Source organism: Macaca mulatta, chromosome 1 (assembly GCF_049350105.2).
Source record: "Macaca mulatta isolate MMU2019108-1 chromosome 1, T2T-MMU8v2.0, whole genome shotgun sequence".
NCBI lineage: Eukaryota > Metazoa > Chordata > Mammalia > Primates > Cercopithecidae > Macaca > Macaca mulatta.
This window is the reverse complement of record NC_133406.1, coordinates 116,623,430-116,645,036: the sequence shown is the minus strand read 5'-3', so window position 1 is coordinate 116,645,036 and position 21,607 is coordinate 116,623,430. Positions and strand designations below refer to the sequence as shown.

The following is a 21,607-nucleotide window of genomic DNA, read 5'->3' as shown; positions in this document are numbered from 1 at the left end:
TGGGTTTCAGCTGAAACGCCACGGGTCTGGGGGGAGAGCGAGGGTGTGTTACACTTTCGGTCTTCCGGTCAGCCGGAACCACTCACACCGCTGCTTGTGCTGTGTGGGGTGTACCTCTTCGGAGTTCCTGGAGGTGGTGCCAGACTAGAGTGGCAGCTGTAGTAACCAATAGACACGGACTTTGTTGGACCAGAAACCAATGAAGAATTATGTGTAGGAGAAGCGGCGATAATCTGAGGATGTAGGCACGGGTGTGAAAGAACATGGGACTGTATCAGAGGTGGCGGCGGCTCCGGCTCCAAGGTTTACAGGCTTGCAGGCTACACACGGTGCGTGAGGCACCCCCAAAGTTCCGATCCTCATCAGACCCAGCCCAGCCGAAGTCCCCAGATTTTTATGTTAATCCAGCCTCATGCCACTCCTACTCTCCCTGGTCCTCCGAGTCCCCAGAAAAGGTCTCATATCTAGACTCGTTATCTAATTCTCGAGTTAGCGGTCTGGGGAGCGCAGAGCTTGAAGGGCCCCCAGCGTAGGGTCCTGTATCACCCAGTCCCCTTAAAGAGTAGGAATTCGGACGAAGTCCACTTTACCATCCCAAAGTGCCATCATCCCCAATTCTAAGAAAGAATGATGGGACGTGTGTTACCTGCTAATATATCTTTCCCTCCAGGCAGTTGTGTCGACCCCTCCACGCTGGTTGGCAGAGCGGCTTGGCCTTTTTGAGGAGCTGTGGTCTGCTCAGGTAAAGAGATTAGCAAGCATAGCACAGAAGGAACCTCGGACTATTAAGATATCACTTCCTGGAGGCCAGAAAATTGATGCTGTGGCATGGAACACAACCCCCTACCAACTAGCCCGGCAGATCAGGTAACAGGCCCATCCTGTAACTACCAGGATTATCCTTCTGCCCTTTTACTTTCTCTTCACTTGAGCAGGGGAAGAAAACTTGGTCTGCTTGTTTCTGTTCCATGCCCATCAAGATAACCTTTCTCGAAGATTTTGTTTTTGTTTTTTGTTGTTGTTTTATAGAGACGGGGTCTCTCCTATGGGGAAAAGAAAGACAGATCAGCCTGTTACTGTGTCTATATAGGAAGAAGTAGACATAAGAGACCTCATTTGGTTCTGTATTTGAGATGCTGTTAATCTGTGACCCTACCCCCAACCTTGTCCTTGCAAGAGACATGTGCTGTGGTGACTCAAGGTTTAATGGATTTTGGGCTGCACAGGATGTGTCTTTGTTAAACAAGTGCCTGAAGGCAGCTTGCTGGTTAAAAATCCTGCCCGTCCCTGGGCAATGGAACATCTCGGTGTAAAACCCGATTGTACGCTCTGTTTACTGAGATAGGAGAAAACCGCCTTACGGCATAAGGTGGGACTTGCTGGCGGGACTTGCTGGAGCAATGCTGCTAAAAGGTTTATGGAGATGTCTGCATATGCATATCAAGGCACAGCATTTTCCTTTGAACTTACTCATGTCACAGAGATCTTTATCCATATGTCTTACTGCTAATTTTCTCCCTAAAATGATCCTACTGTCCTGCCACTCCCTTATCTTTAAGATGGTAAAGATAATTATCAATAAATACTAAGGGAACTCAGAGACCAGTGCAGGCGTGGGTCCTCTGTAAGCTGAGTGCCGGTCCCCTGGGCCCACCTTTTCTTTCTCTATACTTTGTCTCTGTGTCTCATTTCTTTTCTCAAGTCTCTCCTTCCACCTAACGAGAAACGCCCACTGGTGTGGAGGGGCAGGCCACCCCTTCACTCTCCATGTTACCCAGGCTAGTCTTGAACTCCGGGGCGCAAGCAGTCCTTCCATCTCAGCCTTCCAAAATGCTGGGATTACAGGCATGACCCACCAAACCCGGCCTCAGATTTGTTTTATCTGTATTAGTTTCTGCATCAAGAGTCTCTGTCCTTTCATTGGGGAAAGAAATGAAAGCTTCTGTTGCTCTGGTAACTCATTTCACCTTTGCAAGTTTACAGTTGCTGAGAGATGAGCAACTTTCTCCCCACTGTGGATTGTAACCCTGTCTTTTTTAAATCATTAATTTACTTTTTAATAATTGATACATAATAATTGAACATATGAACGGGGTGTATGTGATGTTTTGATACATGCATACAATATGTAATGATCAAATAAGGGTGTTCAGGATATCTGTTACCCCAAACGTTTATCAGTTCTTTGTATTGGGACCATTTCAAATCTTCTAGCTATTTTGAAACATACAACAAATTATTATTATTATTATTATTTTTTTTTTTTGAGACAGAGTCTCACGCTGTTGCCCAGGCTGGAGTGCAGTGGCGCGATCTCGGCTCACTGCAAGGTCCGCCTCCCGGGTTCCCGCCATTCTCCTGCCTCAGCCTCCTGAGTAGCTGGGACTACAGGCGCCCGCCACCGCGCCCGGCTAATTTTTTTTATTTTTAGTAGAGACGGGGTTTCACTGTGGTCTCGATCTCCTGACCTTGTGATCCGCCCGCCTCGGCCTCCCAAAGTGCTGGGATTACAGGCTTGAGCCACCGCGCCCGGCCACAACAAATTATTATTAACTGTATTCACCCTACTCTGCTGTGGAACATTAGAGCATATTCCTTCTGTCTACCTCTATTTTTGTACCCATTAGCTAACCTCTTCATCTTCCCTCCCCCATCCTTCCCAGCCTCTGGTAACTATCACTCTATTCTCTACCACTGTGAGATCAACTTTTTAAACTCCCATATAGGAATCAGAACATGTGGTATTTTCCTTTTTGTGCCTTGTAACCCTGTCTTTTTCTTCATTCCCACCTCCTACTGCTGAAGTTCAACACTGGCAGATACTGCAGTGGCTGCTCAAGTGAACGGAGAACCTTATGATCTGGAGCGGCCCTTGGAGACAGATTCTGACCTCAGATTTCTGACATTCGATTCCCCAGAGGGGAAAGCAGTAAGTTTCTTTCTTATCAGGAATGCAGTGACTACTAAACCAAGAGATATTATAGCAGGAAATTCTAACATTTTATTCTTTTGCCTCAGTTTCTCCATTTGCAGTTGGGAAAAAGTCTATCACAGACTATCTTGACTGACTGTTTCTGGTTAGGAAACTTATGGTGAAAGTTTTTAACTTAGCTTCGATCTATTAAGCAAACATTAGTGCTAGTGAAAGGGAGAGAGATGATTTGTTGAAAAACAAAAGGATAAATATGTAAATTCAGCCTCCTCAACTTCTGAGCACGTACATTATAAGTCATCTGTAGTGTATATTCAGTTCTCACATGGCTTATACAGCTGAGCACACAACCTGGTCACCTCCCCACCTTGTCTTCTTCATGTCAGCTCAGGTAACGCAGACCTCGCCTATTAGGATCCAGAAAAACAGAGTTCTCCTGCCATCTATGTGTAAATAGTGACCAAATCCAAGAGGAATAGTTGTATCGCACTAGATTCATGGGACAGAAACATAGACCTAAGTAACCACTGTCTTAAGAACATAGCATATTCTGACCAAGCACCGTGGCTCATGCCTGTAATCCCAGCACTTTGGAAGGCCAGGCGGGTGGATCATCTGAGGTCAGTAGTTCAAGACCAGCCTGGCCAACATGGTGAACCCCCGTCTCTACTAAAAATATAAAAATTAGCTGGGTGTGGTGGTGAGCATTTGTCATCCCAGCTAATTGAGAGGCTGAGGCACGAGAATTGCTTGAACCTGGGAGGCGGAGGTTGCAGTGAGCTGAGATCGCGTCATTGTACTCTAGCCTGGGCGACAGAGCAAGACTCCGTCTCAAAAAAAAAAAAAAAAATTATTCTGAAGCCCTAAAAGCTTACAGGAGCAGCAGAAGACTGACTGGCCTCCAGCTTCTATACTTTGCAACTGGAAAGCACCAAGGATTAAGGGGTGGGGCTGGAGCTTCTATACACTGAAAGAAGAAAAGATACTGGCCTTCTTTCTTTTCTATTCAGTCTTTTTTTTTTTTTTTTCTCTTGAGATGGAGTCTCACTCTGTCACCCAGGGTGGAGTGCAGTGGCATGATCTCGGTTCACTGCAACATCCGCCTCCCAGGTTCGAGTGATTCTCCTGCCTCAGCCTTCTGAGTAGCTGGGATTACAGGCGCACGCCACTACACCTGGCTAGTTTTGTATGTTTTAGCAGAGACGATTTCACCATGTTGGCCAGACTGGTCTCGAACTCCTGACCTCAGATGATCCACCCACCTCGACCTCCTGAAGTGTTGGGGTTACAGGCATGAGCCACTGTGCCCAGCCCTTTTTTTTTTAAGCTTGTTACTTTTTAGTAGATCCCCAAAATCTAGGATCCCCATTTTGTGGTAGTTACTCCTAGAAGAACCATACCAGTTTTCCTATCAGCTTTTGTGAAGAAGAGCTAAGAGATCTAGAGGTTAGGGACAAGTTTATGAACTTGTGAACCCCTTTTTTGTCAACCCAGGTGTTCTGGCACTCCAGCACCCATGTCCTGGGGGCAGCAGCTGAACAATTCCTAGGTGCTGTTCTCTGCAGAGGTCCAAGTACAGAATATGGCTTTTACCATGATTTCTTCCTGGGAAACGGGAGGTGAGTAATGAAAGGAAGGAGGAGAATGATTCTGGGATGGTTTCTGAGGCTCTTTTCAGGGGCCTTGGGCTTGCTCCATTTGGAGGAGGAAGCTGGAGGAGGAGGGTTTCTCTAGGTCTCAACTATGACAGTACCTCCTTCTGTGCTAGTCCATGTCCCTCTTCTAACTCTGCTTGAAATTTACCTTCTTGGCTGGTGCACGTGTAGTCCCAGCTACTTGGGAGGCTGAGGTGGAAGGATCACTTGAGCCTGGGAGGTTGAGGCTGTGGTGAGCCATGATCTTAACCACTGCACCCAGCTTATGTGACAAAGCAAGACACTCTCAAAAAAAAAAAAAAAAAGAAAAAGAAGAAACAACTTACCTTGTTACTTGTTAGCTTTCATAAATTCAAGTTTTACTTAATCTCCCTCATTACTATTGTTCTAACTTTGTCCATCCAGATTTCCTGCATTCAACTTTTAACTTCATGCATAGAGCTTTTTCTCCAGCTGTAATATCTGTTACCTGATTTTCTATTTATATTTTCTCTGAGTTTGTCTGTTTTTGCCTATAACTCTAGATTTATCCTGAAGGACAGGACCTTGCCCCCTAGCCAACAGGTTTGTCACCCAGGTGATTGATGTACCTCATAGGATGCAACCCAACCAATTCTCCTCTTTCCAGGACAGTCCGGGGCTCAGAGCTGCCTGTTTTGGAGCGGATTTGCCAGGAACTTACAGCTGCTGCTCAACCCTTCCGGAGGCTAGAGGCTTCACGGGATCAGCTTCGCCAGCTGTTCAAGGTGGGGTGGAGGGAAGAGGTGGCTCTTCCAGGACATCTTTGTGGGAATAAAGACTTTTCTTCAATCTTCCTTCTACCTTTTTCCAGGATAACCCCTTTAAGCTTCACTTGATCGAGGAGAGAGTGACAGGTCCAACAGCAACAGTATATGGGTAAGAGTTGTCAAGATTAAAGCAAATGGAGAGGTGGGGAAGCATTGAAGAAGGCCAGAAATGTGATAAGGGAAGAAAGAAGATAATTTATGTTGATCCAGAAAAAGAAATGGGAATGGGAATTGATTTTTTTTTTCTTTTTTTTTTTTGAGATGGTCCCAGGCTGGAGTGTGGTAGCGCAATCTCAGTTCACTGCAACCTCCGCCTCCCGGGTTCAAGTGATTCTCCTGCCTTAGCCTCCAGAGTGGCTGGGATTATAGGCATGTGCCACCATGCCTGGCTAATTTTTTTTTGGGGGGGGACAGAGTCTCGTTCTGTCGCCCAGGCTGGAATGCAGTGGCACGATCTCGACTCACTGCATCCTCTGCCTCCCGGGTTCAAACAATTCTTCTGCCTCAGCCTCCTGAGTAACTGAAACCACAGGCATGCACCACCATGCCTGGCTAATTTTTATATTTTTAGTAGAGACGGTGTTTCACCATATTGGCCTGGCTGGTCTTGAACTCCTGACCTCGTGATTTGCCCACCTCGGCCTCCCAAAGTGCTGGGATTATAGACATGAGCCACTGCGCCCTGCCGGAGAATTGATTTTTAGCTGCCATTGCCCTCTCTCAGTAGGACAGTTCCTTTCTGTTCACCTCTTTCTGTCAGCTAAAGACCATGAGAGGGAGAAAGCTAGAAGCTAAAGATTCTGAAAATCACTAACTGGCCTCTTCTTTCTCCCAGGTGTGGCACATTGGTTGACCTTTGCCAGGGCCCCCACCTTCGGCATACTGGACAGATTGGAGGACTGAAGCTGCTATCGGTCAGTTGTGGAACAGAGTTAGGTTAAGATTCCTATTTTCATCCGGGCATGGTGGCTCACAACTGTAATCCTAGCACTTTAGGAGGCCAAGGCAGGTGGATCATGAGGTCAGGAGTTTGAGACCAGCCTGGCCAATATGGCGAAACCCCATCTCTACTAAAAATACAAAAATTAGCTGGGTGTGGTGGTGGGCACCTGTAGTCCTAGCTGCTCAGGAGGCTGAGACAGGAGAATCGCCTGAACCTGGGAGGTGGAGGTTGTAGTGAGCTGAGATTGCGCTACTGCACTCCAGCCTGGGCAACAGAGTGAGACTCCATCTCAAACAAAACAAACATTCCTGTTTTCACTGGGATGAGCAGGAGAATCTGAAGGTGATCCTTTCTGTCGGCCCTTTTTTAAAATTTTTTTTTTTTGAGACTGAGTCTCTCTCTGTTGCCCAGGCTGGAGTGCAGTGGCATGATCTCGGCTCACTGGAAGTTCCACCTCCCAGATTCAAGCGATTCTCCTGCCTCAGCCTCCTGAGTAGCTGGGATAACAGGTGCGCACTACCATGCCCGGCTACTTTTTGTATTTTTAGTAGAGACAGGGTTTCACCATGTTGGCCAGGGTGATCTCAAGTAATCTTCTCTCCTCAGCCTCCCAAAGTGCTGGGATTACAGGCATGAGCCACTGCGCCTGGCCCTGTGAGCCCTTTCTTTACTCTCATAAGCTAAGCAGAGAATACAGGAGAAAGAAACTCTGTCCCCACATTCTAAAAACCCCAGTTTGATGGCACATACTGGACAGCCTACTAGGGCCCAGAAGCTAATTCAGATGCCCTAATATGACGTCATTATTAAGGGGGGTGGAGAAGGAGGGTATGAGCAAGCTGGATGGGTCATACAGGGAAGGGTCGTAGAGAGAGGGGGCGTGGTCCAGGAGGAAGATGAACACCATTTGACAGGCACAGGGAGAATACCTTTAGTGAAGGGCATGCTTTTTATGAGAATACTGTTCTGCATGGTGGCTCACAACTGTAATCCCAGCACTTTGGGAAGCCGAGGTGGGTGGACCACCTGAGGTCGGGAGTTCAAGACCAGGCTGACCAACATGGAGAAACCCTGTCTCTGCTAAAAATACAAAATTAGGCCGGGCGCGGTGGCTCAAGCCTGTAATCCCAGCACTTTGGGAGGCCGAGACGGGCGGATCACGACGTCAAGAGTTCGAGACCATCCTGGCTAACACGGTGAAACCCCGTCTCTACTAAAAAATACAAAAAACTAGCCGGGCGAGGTGGTGGGCGCCTGTAGTCCCAGCTACTCGGGAGGCTGAGGCAGGAGAATGGCGTAAAAACCCGGGAGGCGGAGCTTGCAATGAGCTGAGATCCGGCCACTGCACTCCAGCCTGGGTGACACAGCAAGACTCCGTCTCAAAAAAAAAAAAAAAAAATTAACTGGGCGTGGTGGCACATGCCTGTAATCCCAGCTACTCGCAAGGCTGAGTCAGGAGAATCGCTTAAACCCGGGAGGTGGAGGTTGTGGTGATCCAAGATCATGCCATTGCACTCCAGCCTGGGCAACAAGAGCAAAACTCCATCTCAAAAAAAAAAAAAAAAAAAAGAAAGGAAAATACTGTTCTGGACAAGATGAGTTATTAGATGGAATGGGATGAGTTGCAAGGGAGCAAGGGGAAATGCAGAAGTGTACAGCAAAAAGCTCTGAACTTAGGCTGGGCATGGTGGCTCATGCCTGTAATCCCAGCACTTTGGGAGGCCAAGGTGGGTGGATCACTTGAGATCAGCCTGGCCAACATGGCGAAACCCTATGGCGCAGTGGCCTTGGGTAAATCTTACTTATTTTCCCCATCTATAAAATGAGCCTATTAATTCCTTTTTGTCCTACCAGTAAATTCACCTCGTAAAGATAATGAAAACCAGGCCAAGCGTGGTGACTCACACCTGTAATCGCAGCACTTTGGGGTGACTGAGGCAGGCGGATCACTTGAGGTCAGGAGTTCGAGAGCAGCCTGGCCAACATGTTGAAACCCCGTCTCTACTAAAAATACACAAATTAGCTGGGTGTGCTGGCCTACGCCTATAATCCCAGCTACCAAGAAGGCTGAGGCAGGAGAGTCACTTGAACTCTGCCAGGAGGCAGAGGTTAGAGTGAGCTGAGATTGTGCCACTGCATTCCAGCCTGGGCCACAAAGCGAGACAACGTCTCAAAAATAAATAAATAAATAAAAGATAATGAAAACCAACTAATGCAGGAGAAAGGAAAAGTTTAAAAGTGCTATAAAACATAGACTGTGGGCCAGGTGCAGTGGTTCACACGTGTAATCCCAACACTTTGGGAGGCCAAGTTGGGCGGATAACTTGAGCTTAGGAGTTCAAGACCAGCCTGGCCAACATGATGAAACCCCATCACTACTAAAAATAAAAAATTAGCTGGGCGTGGTGGCGTGCACCTGTAGTCCCAGCTACTCAGGAGGCTGAGACAGGAGAATCACTTGAACTGGAAGGCAGAGGTTGCACTGAGCCAAGATCACACCACTGCACTCTAGCCTAGGCAGCAGAGTAAGACTCTGGTTCAAAAAATACACATATAGGGGCCAGGCGCAGTGGCTCACGCCTGTAATCCCAACACTTTGGGAGGCTGAGGTGGGTGAATCACAAGGTCAGGAGATCGAGACCATCCTGGCTAACACAGTGAAACCCCATCTCTACTAAAAATACAAAAAATTAGTTGGGTGTGGTGGCAGTGGCCTGTAGTCCCAGCTACTCAGGAGGCTGAGGCAGGAGAATGGCGTGAACCCGGGAGGCGGAGCTTGGAGTGAGCTGAGATCGCGCCACTGTGCCCCAGCCTGGGTGACAGATAGATACACACACACACACACACACACACACACACACACACACACATATATAGGCTGTTTCTCATTAGTACTGTTTAACAGTTTTACTTTATTTTATTTTTATTTTTTTGAGACAGAGTCTCGCTCTGTTGCCCAGGCTGGAGTGCAGTGGCCTAATCTCAGCTCACTGCAACCTCCACCTGCCAGGTTCAAGCGACTCTCCTGCCTCAGCCTCCTGAATAGCTGGGATTACAGACGCGCACCACCACGCCTGGCTAATTTTTGTATTTTTAGTACAGACAAGGTTTCACCGTGTTGGTCAGGCTGGTCTCGAACTCCTGACCTTGTGATCCACCCGTCTCAGCCTCCCAAAGTGCTGGGAATACAGGTGTGAGCCACCGTGCCCGGCCTTTCATTAGTATTGTTAAAGGAGACAGCAGGCACAGGCTTTTGGATTTCATGTGGCCAGGAATGGGATATGGTATAGAAGGCTGACTTTTCTAGCAGCTGTATAGGATATTGATAAATGGAGGAATAAAGTGACATTTGACCAGAGCTTATGGTTACTCCTCTAAGCAGTCATTGATTAGAATGGGAAGGAACTAAGTAAAGGGGTAGTGAGAATGGGGAGAAAAAGAGATGGCAAGGTAAGGTTAGGCTTGACCAGGTTGTATGTAGGAATCAAGAGTCAGGCAATTTCAACACTGTAATCTAGAAGAAGGGTGTCTAGAGGATGGAGGTGTTCATCCTACTGGTGGGATTGTTGTCAAGAGGCATACCTGTGACACTTAACACTGAGAGTATCATATGAGTCTTGAAAAAGGTTGGGGGCCTTCAGTCCTCATCTTTCCTTTGATCCCCTATGTCCTCACACAGAACTCATCATCCTTATGGAGGTCTTCAGGGGCTCCAGAGACACTGCAGAGAGTGTCAGGGATTTCCTTCCCCACAACAGAATTGCTGAGGGCCTGGGAAGCATGGAGGGAGGAAGCAGAATTGCGGGACCACCGGCGCATTGGGAAGGTACAGAGATTGGGAAGATAGGGAGGGATGGTGATAAGGGTTGGAGAGAGATGACGCAACCTGATTATGAAATCGGGAGCAGATTCAGTCACATAGACTGAGCAGCTCCGTCAGTTGTTCTGAGTTCCAAAGCCACCTCCTTGCCCTTGAAGTGACCCAATATTGCTATTCCTGACCCCAGGAACAGGAGCTCTTCTTCTTCCATGAACTGAGCCCTGGGAGCTGCTTCTTCCTGCCACGAGGGACAAGGGTGTATAATGCACTAGTGGCGTTTATCAGGGTAAGGGGACCCAGGTCTAGAGGAAAGAAGACCAGGGTGCGGCTGAGGGCCTAGAAGAAGCTAAGGTGTTTGTGTTAAAAGATGGGGGTTGGGGCCGGGCACAGTGGCTCACTCCTGTAATCCTAGCACTTTCGGAGGCCAAGCCGGGAAGATGACCTGAGGTCAGGAGTTAGAGACCAGCCTGGCCAGCATGGCAAAACCCCGTCTCTACTAAAACAAATAGAAAAAATTAGCTGGGTGTGATGGCAGCACCTGTAGCCCCAGCTACTGGGGAGTCTGAGGCAGGAGAATCCCTTGAACCCAGGAGGGGGAGGTTGCAGTGAACTGAGATCGAGCCACTGCACTCCAGCCTGGGTGATACAGTGAGACTCTGTCTTGAAGAGAGAAAAAAAAAAGAGGGGGGTGGTTTGGAATCATAACCATAAATATTGAAAGTGCTGGTGACCTTTAATACTACAATTGTGTGGTCTGCAGTTGGGGAGCATAGAGATGGACATGGTATTTAATAGGTTGTGGTTGCAATCAGCATGGCCTGAGGGCCCAGGAAGATCACACAGCTGACACCCTACCTGGTTTCCTTCCAGTTACTCTGACCTTCCATTTCTGTACCCACCTCTCCAGGCTGAGTATGCCCGTCGTGGTTTCTCTGAGGTGAAAACTCCCACACTGTTTTCTACTAAACTCTGGGAACAGTCAGGGCACTGGGAGCATTATCAGGAAGACATGTTTGCTGTGCAGCCCTCAGGCTCTGACAGGCCTGCCAGCTCCCAGAGTGATGATTCTACCAGGCATACCACAGATATACTCGCCCTCAAGCCCATGAACTGCCCTGCACACTGGTAAGCTGGGAGCTAGGGTTACAATCAAGTTGCTAAATATTAAATAATAGAAAGCACCTTGGGGCCGGGCGCGGTGGCTCATGCCTATAATCCCAACACTTTGGGAGGCTGAGGCGGGCAGATCACCTGAGGTCAGGAGTTCGAGACCAGCCTGATCAACATGGAGAAACCCTGTCTCTACTAAAAACACAAAATTAGCCGGGCGTGGTGGCACATGCCTGTAATCCCAGCTACTTGGTAGGCTGTGGCAGGAGAATCGCTGGAACCCGGGAGGCAGAGGTTGCGGTGAGCTGAGATCGTGCCGTTGCCCTCCAGCCTGGGCAATAAGAGCTAAACTCCGTCTCAAAAAAAAAAAAAAAAAAGAGGCCGGGCGTAGTGGCTCACATCTGTAATCCCAGCACTTTGGGAGGCTGAGGTGGGCAGATCGTGAGGTCAGGAGATAGATACCACAGTGAAACCCCGTCTCTACTAAAAATACAAAAAATTAGCCGGGCGTGGTGGCCGGTGCCTGTAATCCCAGCTACTCGGGAGGCTGAGGCGGGACAATGGCGTGAGCCAGGGAGGCAGAGCTTGCAGTGAGCCGAGATTGCGCCACTGCATTCCAGCCTGGGCAACAGAGCGAGACTCCGTCTCAAAAAAAAAAAAAAAGACAGTACCTTGGAAAGAGTATTGGGACACCTGATTTGAGCCTAGAATCTTCCCTCTAGCTAACCATGTGAATTTGGGAAACTCATTTTACCTCTTTGGGTCTCAGTCTCCTTAAAGTTGCTATCTAAGGCTCCTCCTTCAGCTCAGTGACCATCACAGAACAGGGAAACAGTAAATGATGTCTGTTATTGTGTTACTGAGAAATCTTTTGAACCGCAGGGCTCAGACTGTGATGAGTGGGATTGACAGGACTCAGTGGGAGGATGTGGTGAGGTTGGAGAGGGCTATAGCAGATGGTGCAGAGAAGGTAGGCAAGCAGATTGGGTGGAGGAGCAGTCTTCGGGGGCTAGTCCTCCCTATGGCCCTGACCCCTCTGCACCCCAACCTCAGCCTGATGTTCGCCCACCGGCCCAGATCCTGGCGGGAACTGCCCCTGCGACTAGCCGACTTTGGGGCCCTACACCGGGCTGAAGCCTCTGGTGGTCTGGGGGGACTGACCCGACTGCGGTGCTTCCAGCAGGATGACGCTCACATCTTCTGTACAACAGATCAGGTGGCCTTTCCCTGTCTCCACCAAAGCTTTTCTAAACCACCTTTCTCTCTATGAACCTGCAAACCCCTGATTTTTATTTGCCCCCTGTATGTACTATAATTCAGCTACATTCTACCCCTAGCTTGCTTCTGCTTCCTCTCTGTTTTTGCCCTTTGTTTTCCTCAAACTGCCAGCATCCCTGATCTCTAGCTGGCTCACAGCTCACTGACCCTTATTTCCTGCCCCCAGCTGGAAGCAGAGATCCAAAGCTGTCTTGATTTCCTCCGTTCCGTCTATGCCGTTCTTGGCTTCTCCTTCCGCCTGGCACTGTCCACCCGGCCATCTGGCTTCCTGGGGGACCCTTGCCTTTGGGACCAGGCCGAACAGGTGAGTAGGAGGTACAGAAATAGAGGCAGATAAACCACTCTCTGGTGGGAAGGAGTGGAGAATACAGTAACCAAGGTTCTCAGAGGCATCTGGTGAGTGGGTCATTTGTTGGGGATTGACCAGATGTGTTGCTTTTGAAGTCTAAGATGATGTATTCTATTCCACTCTTGTCTCATTCCTTCAAAGGTCCTTCAACGGGCCCTGAAGGAATTTGGAGAACCCTGGGACCTCAACTCTGGAGATGGTGCCTTCTATGGACCTAAGGTAAGCTTGGGACCCTGGTTATTGTTGTATTTATTTATTTTTTGCTTTGTTTTAGTAAATATTTAATAGATACAAATAATTTTTTTTTTGAGACAGTCTCACTCTGTCACCCAGGCTAGAATGCAGTGGTGTGATCTCAGCTCACTGCAACCTCCAGCTCCCTGGTTCAAGCAATTCCCCTCCCTCAGCCTCCCGAGTAGCTGGGATTACAGGTGCACACCACCACACCTGGCTAATTTTTTTGTATTTTTAATGGAGACAGGGTTTCACCATGTTGGCCAGACTGGTCTCGATCTCCTGACCTCAGGCAATCCACCCGCCTCAGCCTCCCAAATTGCTGGGATTACAGGCATGAGCCACTGCACCCAGCCACAAAGAGATTTTTTTTTAAGTTATGTAGGATATAAAGAAAAACAAGATATTTTCTGCCTTCTTGGCATTTGCAATCTAGTGAGGGCTATTGGAGTTAAATAGGCCATGTCAGTGCTGCGAGATCCATGCAAGAGAGCACGTTAGCTGGGGTTAGCGTTACTCCGGGAGGTTACAAAAAGTTTCCTGCAGGAATCACTTTCCAATCTGAAAGGTGAGTGTTGGCCAAGTAAAGATGTGTTTCAGGAGGGAACAGTGTAGGCAGAGGGGATAGGGATAAAAACACACGGCAGACCAGTCTGGGCAACATAGGGAGACCCTGTGTCTACCAAAAAAAAAAAATTAGCGGGTGCAGTGGCTTGTGCCTGTGGTCCCAGCTACCCAGCAGGCTGAGATGGGAGGATCACCTGAGCCCAGGAGGTAGAGGCTGCAGTGAGCTGAGATCACGCCCCACTGTACTCCAGCCTGGGTGACAGAGTGAGACCCTGTCTCAAAAAAAAAGAAGTCAAGGGAAAAAAAGGACTGAAAAGTGTCCACTGGATTTAGTAAAAAGGGTGATGGATTTTAAAGGACCATTTTCAGTAAAGTAGGGCCTGAGGGGTGGGGTTAGAAGGTGAATAAATGAGGCCTGTGTGGTGGCTCATGCCTGTAATCCCAGCACTTTGGGAGGCTGAGGTGGTTGGATCACTTGAGGTCAGGAGTTCGAGACCAGCCTGGCCAACTTGGCAAAACCCCATCCCTACTAAAAATACAAAAATTGGCTGGGTGAGGTGTTACACACCAGTAGTCCCAGCTCATCGGTAGCCTGAGGCAGGAGAATCGCTGAACCTGGGAGGCGGAGGTAGCAGTGAGCCAAGGTCACGCCATTGTACCGTAGCCTAGGTGACAGAGCAAGACTCCGTCCCAAAAAATAAAAATAAAACAGGCCGAGTGCAGTGGCTCATGCCTGTAATCCCAGCACTTTGGGAGGCTGAGGCAGGTGGATCACCTGAGGTCAGGGGTTTGAGACCAGCCTGACCAACATGGTGAAACCCTGTCTCTACTGAAAATACAAAAATTAGCCCAGTGTGGTGACAGGCACATGTAAACCCAGCAGGTGGAGGTTGCAGTGAGCCGAGATCGCACCATTGCACTCCAGCCTGGGCGACAGAGTGAGACTCCATCTCAAAAAAATAATAACAAAATGAAAAATAAAATAAATGCTATGATGAGAGGAAGTCTATTTGGAGGGAGAGGTTGAATTTATAAAAGAAGTTGTAGTAAAGGGAAGTTCCTGGAGAGGTTTAAGGTGGGATTGAGAAACCTTCATAGAAGGGATCACCATTGCCATTATATCCAGGGTGGAAGGAAAGACTGAAGGTAGATGCAAGGAAGTTTATAGGCATGGTGACAGGAAGTTGAGGCTTTTCCCATCCCATGGTATCAATTATCTGAATTCTTCCTGAGGCAGGATCATTTGCTGAAATGAGAGTGGAGAAGAGGAGAGTTGTCAGTGAGGGGGCTGAAGATATGAAGAAAAGGCTGGGCGTGGTGGCCCCCTCTTGTAATCCCAGCAGTTTGGGAGGCTGAGCTGAGAGGATCACTTGAATCCAGTAGTTTGAGACCAGCCTGGGCGACAGAGTAAGACCTCGTCTCTACAAAAAAAAAAATTTTTTTTTTTGAGACAGAGTCTTGCTCTGTCGCGCAGGCTGGAGTGTAGTGGCTCAATCTTGGTGGCTCACTGCAAGCTCCACCTCCCAGGTTCATGCCATTCTCCTGCCTCAGCCTCCTGAGTAGGTGGGACTACAGGCGCCCACCACCATGCCCAGCTAATGTTTTTGTATTTTTTTTTTTTTAGTAGAGACGGTGTTTCACCGTGTTAGCCAGGATGGTCTCGATCTCCTGACCTCGTGATCTGCCTGCCTCAGCCTCCCAAAGTGCTGGGATTACAGGCGTGAGCCACCAGGCCCGGCTGTCTCTACAAAAAATTTAAAACAAATTTTAAAATTAGCTTGGTGTGATGGTGGGCACCTGTGGTCCCAGCTACTCAGGAGGCTTAGGTGGGAGGATCTCTTGAGCCCAGGATTTTGAGGCTGCATGAGCTATGATCAAGCCACTGCACTCCAGCTTGGATAACAGAACAAAACCCTGTCTCAATAAAATAAGTAAATAAAAAGATACAGAGAGAAAGGAAATTACTCAAAAACAGTTATATAGCTAAAATCTTTTTTTTGTTTTGTTTTATTTATTTTTATATATTTTTTTTTGAGACCTAGTTTTGCTGTCACCCAGGCTGAAGTGCAGTGGCACAATCTCAGCTTACTGCAATATCCGCCTCCCGGGTTCAAGCGATTTTCCTGCCTCAGCCTCCTGAGTAGCTGAGATTATAGGCATGTACCACCATGCCCAGCTAATTTTTGTATTTTTAGTAAAGGTGGTGTTTCACCATGTTGGCCAGGCTGGTCTTGAACTCCCAACCTCAGATGATCCACCCACCTTGGCTTCCCAAAGTGGTGGGATTATTACAGGCGTGAGCCACCTTGCCTGGCCTTTTTTGGTTTTTTTGAGACAGACTCTTGCTCTGTTGCCAGACTGGAGTGTAGTAGCGGATCTTGGCTTACTGCAACCTCCACCTCCCAGGTTAAAGCGATTCTTTTGCCTCAGCCTCCCGAGTAGCTGGGACTACAGGTGTGCCCCACCACACCCAGCTAATTTTTTTTTTTTGAGGCGGAGTTTCACTCTGTCGCCCAGGCTGGAGTGGAGTGGCACAATCTTGGCTCACCGCAACCTCTGCCTCCTGGGTTCAAGCATTTCTCCTGCCTCAGCCTCCCCAGTAGCTGGGATTACAGGCACCCACTACCACACCAGCTAATTTTTGTATTCCTATTTTTAGTAGACGGGGTTTCACTGTGTTGGCCAGGCTGGTCTCGAACTCCTGACCTCAGGTGGTCCGCGTACCTCGGCCTCCCAAAGTGCTAGGATTACAGGAGTGAGCCATGTGCCTTGCCTGGCTAAAATCTTTTGAGTACTCAAAGTTGCTGTTTACTGTGCTGGGGTCTTTTATTCAGGTAACATGTGTATTACTCATTTTTATGTCCCAAGTGTCTATTCCAGTATATGGTATTTATTTAGCTGCTTCAGTAAGTAGTTAGTAAATTAAAATATTAACAGTAATGAAAATGTGTCTTCTGATTTATTTCAGCAATAATAGTAGGCAAATAAAATATCTTTATTACTAAGGAAAAAATTGAGAGAGGTTAAACATTGTGCTTAAGGTTACAGAGATAACAGTCATAAAGTGCATAAAGTGTGTATTATGTTGAATCAGTCTAATAAGTTGCTGGTTAAGATACTGCTATAAAAAGAGAGAGCAAAAAGCTAGAAAACCCCTGAGGAGAACAGAGCATAGAGCTTATTAGGGCAACCCAAAGGATTGCTGGCAGCAGCCAGGGACCAGCTGAATCTCGAAATACTGACTTCCATGGTGGCATCAATCTCTGCATTTGCATCTGTGTGGTTTGTGACATATTGGGCAGCACTGAGCAGTTCTGTTGCAGGGCCAAATATGTAGGAGGCTAAGGTGCAGAAGAACAACGAATGGTACAAGGGAACTAGGGAAAATGGTACAGCTTCATGGGGAAAGAAACAAAGGTGGAAGGGGCCTGAGGATGGGAGAGAAAAAGAGGAGTTAAAGAACCTGTGAGTTGAAGTGCCATTAATAGGAATAGTTGTCATGGCCGGATGTGGTGGCTTACATCTGTAATCCCAGCACTTTGGGAGGCCAAAGTGGGCAGATCACTTGAGATCAGGAGTTTGAGACCAGCCTGGTGAAATCCCATCTCTACTGAAAAAAAAAAATACACACACACACACACATATATATATATGTTAGCTGGGCGTGGTGGCATGTACCTGTAGTCCCAGCTACTCAGGAGGCTGAGGCAGGAGAATTGCTTGAAACCAGGAGGTGGAGGCTGCAGTGAGCTGAAATTGTGCTACTGCACTCCTGCCAGGGTGACAGAGCGAGACTCTGTCTCAAAAAAAAAAAGGAATAATTGTCAGAGCTAGCTGACCAAGAGACAGTAATCAGAGTAGGGTGTCTGATGGACTGTTTCAGAGGTACAGCCATTGAGGGAGAGGACAAGATAAAGGGTGTAGCCATAAATGGGTGCTGGTGAAGATCTCTGAGCTCATCTCAAGGAATTGAGAGGCCAGGGTGTGGACGTCTGGTAATATTATAACATCATTATTAAGTGGAGAGAGCTGCTGAGAACTACTGCCAGAGTGAGATGAGTAGAGTGAAGTGGAGGGGTAGCGTATGATAGAGCTGGGTGTCATGATGAGGGTAGTAGTAGCCCGGGATGAGGGTAGGTTAAAGGGTGGGATGGCACAGGTAATGGAGGATAGTGGTTCTGGATAATGCTTCTGGCTTATTTCATGCCTTCCCATCTGTTTCCTGTAGATTGATGTGCACCTCCACGATGCCCTGGGCCGGCCACATCAGTGTGGAACAATTCAGCTTGACTTCCAACTGCCCCTGAGATTTGACCTCCAGTATAAGGGGTATAAAGCCTTGCCCTATCCTCTTTTCCCTTGACAGTGCATGGAATAGGTCCTTCTGCCTTTGGCCCTAAAAACCAAATCCTCTACACCCTCTCCTGCCAGACCTGAATATTTCTTAAAAACTGGAAGGTGATCTTGGGTACACAATTTGTGATACTTCCACCATTCTATCTACTCCCCTTTTTCCTTTCAAGGAAGGCGGGTGCCCTGGAGCGTCCAGTCCTCATTCACCGAGCAGTGCTCGGTTCTGTGGAAAGACTGTTGGGAGTGCTGGCAGAAAGCTGCGGGGGGAAATGGTGAGACCTCTGACCCTGGATTTCTGTTCTGGCCCCAAACCAGATAGTTCATGCTCCAGATCCTGTCACCCTTCATATGCCAGCCTTTTTCCTTCTCAAGTCTGCTCTGTATAACCACACTACTGGCAAGAGCCAGAGTGACTAATTTGCCATCATCTGTTCTTTCCCTACCAGGCCACTGTGGCTGTCCCCGTTCCAGGTGGTGGTTATCCCTGTGGGGACTGAGCAAGAGGAGTATGCCAGGGAGGTAAGGAGTTGAGGCAAGGGAGGAGGCAGAAGCAGGTCCAGTAGAGTCTGGTGCCCTGCAGTGGGCAGGAAGAGGCCGCACGGGTGGTGGAGGAAGGAGCACAGCCCTTGGAGCCACAAGACTGGGCTCGAGTGGCTGCTGTCCTAGATGCTGGAAATCCTGTATCTAAAAAATGTGATTAATCCCTACCTTGTAGAGATGTATGAAAATTAAACAAATTAGGCCGGGCGCGGTGGCTCAAGCCTGTAATCCCAGCACTTTGGGAGGCCGAGACGGGCGGATCACGAGGTCAGGAGATCGAGACCATCCTGGTTAACACGGTGAAACCCCGTCTCTACTAAAGATACAAAAAACTAGCCGGGCGAAGTGGCGGGTGCCTGTAGTCCCAGCTACTCGGGAGGCTGAGGCAGGAGAATGGCGTGAACCCGAGAGGAGGAGCTTGCAGTGAGCTGAGATCCGGCCACTGCACTCCAGCCTGGGTGACAGAGCAAGACTCCATCTCAAAAAAAAAAAAAAAAAAGAAAATTAAACAAATTAACAAATGTTGAAAGCCGCCAAAAGGGCACTTGGCACAAAAGTGGGATTGAGTACACAGTTTTTCCTTTCTAGAGAGAATTGAGGATATGGATGGTACTAGAGTTGAACAGCTGGTTGGGTAGAGCAGTGGCTAGGAGGCAAAGCCCAGGGAATAATTGGGGGGCATCTCCAGTAGGAGGCAGACGGAAAGGTTGTGGGGCTGGGGATGAATGGGGAGGAGGCCTCAATGTGGAGATGAAATGAGGAGAGGTTGCTGGTGAGAAGTGGAGAGCCCCGAGGCAGGGAAAGGAGGAACAGATGGGAGAATTGAGGGAAAAGAGCATCAGACTGTTCTAGCTCCTCAACTTTTCAGTAAATTAACTTCCTGTCACCAAACCTCTGATGCAGGCACAGCAGAGCCTGCGGGCTGCAGGACTGGTCAGTGACCTGGATGCAGACTCTGGACTGACCCTCAGCCGGAGAATCCGCCGGGCCCAGCTTGCCCACTACAATTTTCAGTTTGGTAAGCTGAACCTCAGAGCCGATGTTCTCCCACCTGCTGTCTGCATTCTTGCTGTTAAGTTTACCAAGTCTGGTAATGCATATTTGGGTTAATTGGGGCTCATTACCTGAGCAGGTAGGAGCCAGGATTCAGGACATCTGACTCATTTGGGCCCTGTGTTCCTTCACATTGCCCTGCCCTCCCCATAACCACTTCTGACCTTAAAAATAGTTTTCCTCTTTTTAACTCCACTCTAGCTGTTGGTGTCTGTTAGGTTAATTAACCAAGGGAGCATCAGAGAGAAAGGGACAGGAGGGTTAATATGATGTTAATTACCCTTGTTTATTCTAGACCTAGATGGAATCAGCCCTAAGGGATGAGGAGAAGGGCCTTAGGGATAAAATTCTGGCACTGCCATGCTCCCTTTTTCATTTTCCAGGGTTCAGAGCTCTATCTCAAAGGCAAGGAGCAGAAACTCCTCAGCCAGATTACCTGATTCTTGAGTTTTGCACACCCCACTTGCCCCACAAGCACCCACAGCAAGCTGTGCCACAATCCCATGGACCTGCACATGGCCCCTCTCCCTCCCTTACCGCCCAGTCAGCCCCTGCATACATCCTCCTCAGCAGAGGTGCCTCACTGTGTGAATCCAGCCCTAACAGACACCAAGAGCCAGAGTGGGACTGATGAGAGGAAACTGTTCTAAGGGTCAGAAGTGGTTGCGGGGAGGTTGGACAGCGTGAAGGCCACACCACTCCTGCCACCTTCCCCTTCCTCTAATACCCCCTTCAGATACACACACACACACACACACACACACACACACACACACACACACACACACACAGACAGCGTGAAGGCCACACCACTCCTGCCACCTTCCCCTTCCTCTAATACCCCCTTCAGATACACACACACACACACACACACACACACACACACACACACACACAGACAGCGTGAAGGCCACACCACTCCTGCCACCTTCCCCTTCCTCTAATACCCCCTTCAGATACACACACACACACACACACACACACACACACACACACACACACACACACACACAGTTTCTCTCTGTGGGGTTCTCAGTGTTTGTCTTTCTCTGCTTGACTCTAATGTCTCTGACCCTGGAGCTCCTGACCAGAAGCGATAAGGCCCATGGGGACTGAAGCATTTCCTTGTCTCCTCAGGGTGAGCAAGACTGGTCATTTAGTATTTAGCAGGCACAGCTGAATACTTCCTTTCTGTGAACCATATCTGGGCTCTGCTCCCACCCTTCCTAAAGATTTAGGTCTCTCAAGTTTCTGCAGAGCAAAAGAAACTATCCCATGTGGATGAATTTGCCCTGAGGTTCCCAAACTTCCTCTACCTGCAGTGGTTGGCCAGAAAGAGCAAAGTAAGAGAACAGTGAACATTCGGACTCGAGATAATCGTCGCCTTGGGGAGTGGGACTTGCCTGAAGCTGTGCAGCGACTGGTGGAGCTACAGAATATGCGGGTCCCAAATGCCGAAGAAATTTTCTGAGCCTTTGTACATAGATGAGGCAAAAACCTGCAAGAGCCATCAGCCTCCCTCACATGGGAGACCCCAGAACCTCAGAACTGCGTGGAGGCACATGTCTGCTCTCCTGAAAAGAGACTTGGTTTGGCGACCCCACAAAGGGAGGGAAGTTGTAGCTGTTTGGATGTGAGGAGAACGAAACTAAAAAAAAAATACACTGGGCCAGGCGCAGTGGCTCGTGCCTGTAATCCCAGCACTTTGGGAGGCCAAGGCGGATGGATCATGAGGTCTGGAGATCAAGACCACCCTGGCTAACACAGTGAAACCGTGTCTCTACTAAAAATACAAAAAATTAGCCGGGCGTGGCGGCACACGCCTGTAGTCCCAGCTACTCAGGAGGCTGAGGCAGGAGAATTGCTTGAACCCGGGAGGTGGAGGTTGCAGTGAGCTGAGATCGCGCCACTGCACTCCAGCCTGGGCGACAGAGCGAGACTCCGTTTCTAAATAAATAAATAAACAAATAAATAAATACTGGAAG

At 48.5% G+C, this 21,607-nt stretch overlaps 1 protein-coding gene across 5 annotated transcripts; it reads left to right on the top strand.

Moving 5' to 3' along the window:
• The first annotated feature begins 227 nt into the window (after positions 1-227).
• Positions 228-21,606, top strand: TARS2 (threonyl-tRNA synthetase 2, mitochondrial). Of its 5 annotated transcripts, XM_015151589.3 has the most exons (18): positions 228-329; positions 671-867; positions 2,806-2,929; positions 4,427-4,551; positions 5,216-5,333; positions 5,420-5,484; positions 6,211-6,289; positions 9,998-10,144; positions 10,326-10,424; positions 11,046-11,263; positions 12,302-12,464; positions 12,693-12,830; positions 13,017-13,094; positions 17,905-18,005; positions 18,200-18,301; positions 18,476-18,548; positions 19,473-19,587; positions 20,945-21,606. In XM_015151589.3, the coding sequence occupies exons 1-18, from the start codon at positions 264-266 to the stop codon at positions 21,091-21,093; spliced, it is 2,157 nt and encodes a 718-aa protein (XP_015007075.2). In that variant the 5' UTR covers positions 228-263; the 3' UTR covers positions 21,094-21,606. The 5 variants fall into 5 exon arrangements, with proteins under 5 accessions (XP_015007075.2, XP_077804668.1, XP_077804675.1 ...); XM_077948542.1 differs by lacking the exon at positions 10,326-10,424; XM_077948549.1 differs by lacking the exons at positions 5,216-5,333; positions 5,420-5,484.
• Position 21,607: the final 1 nt, after the last annotated feature.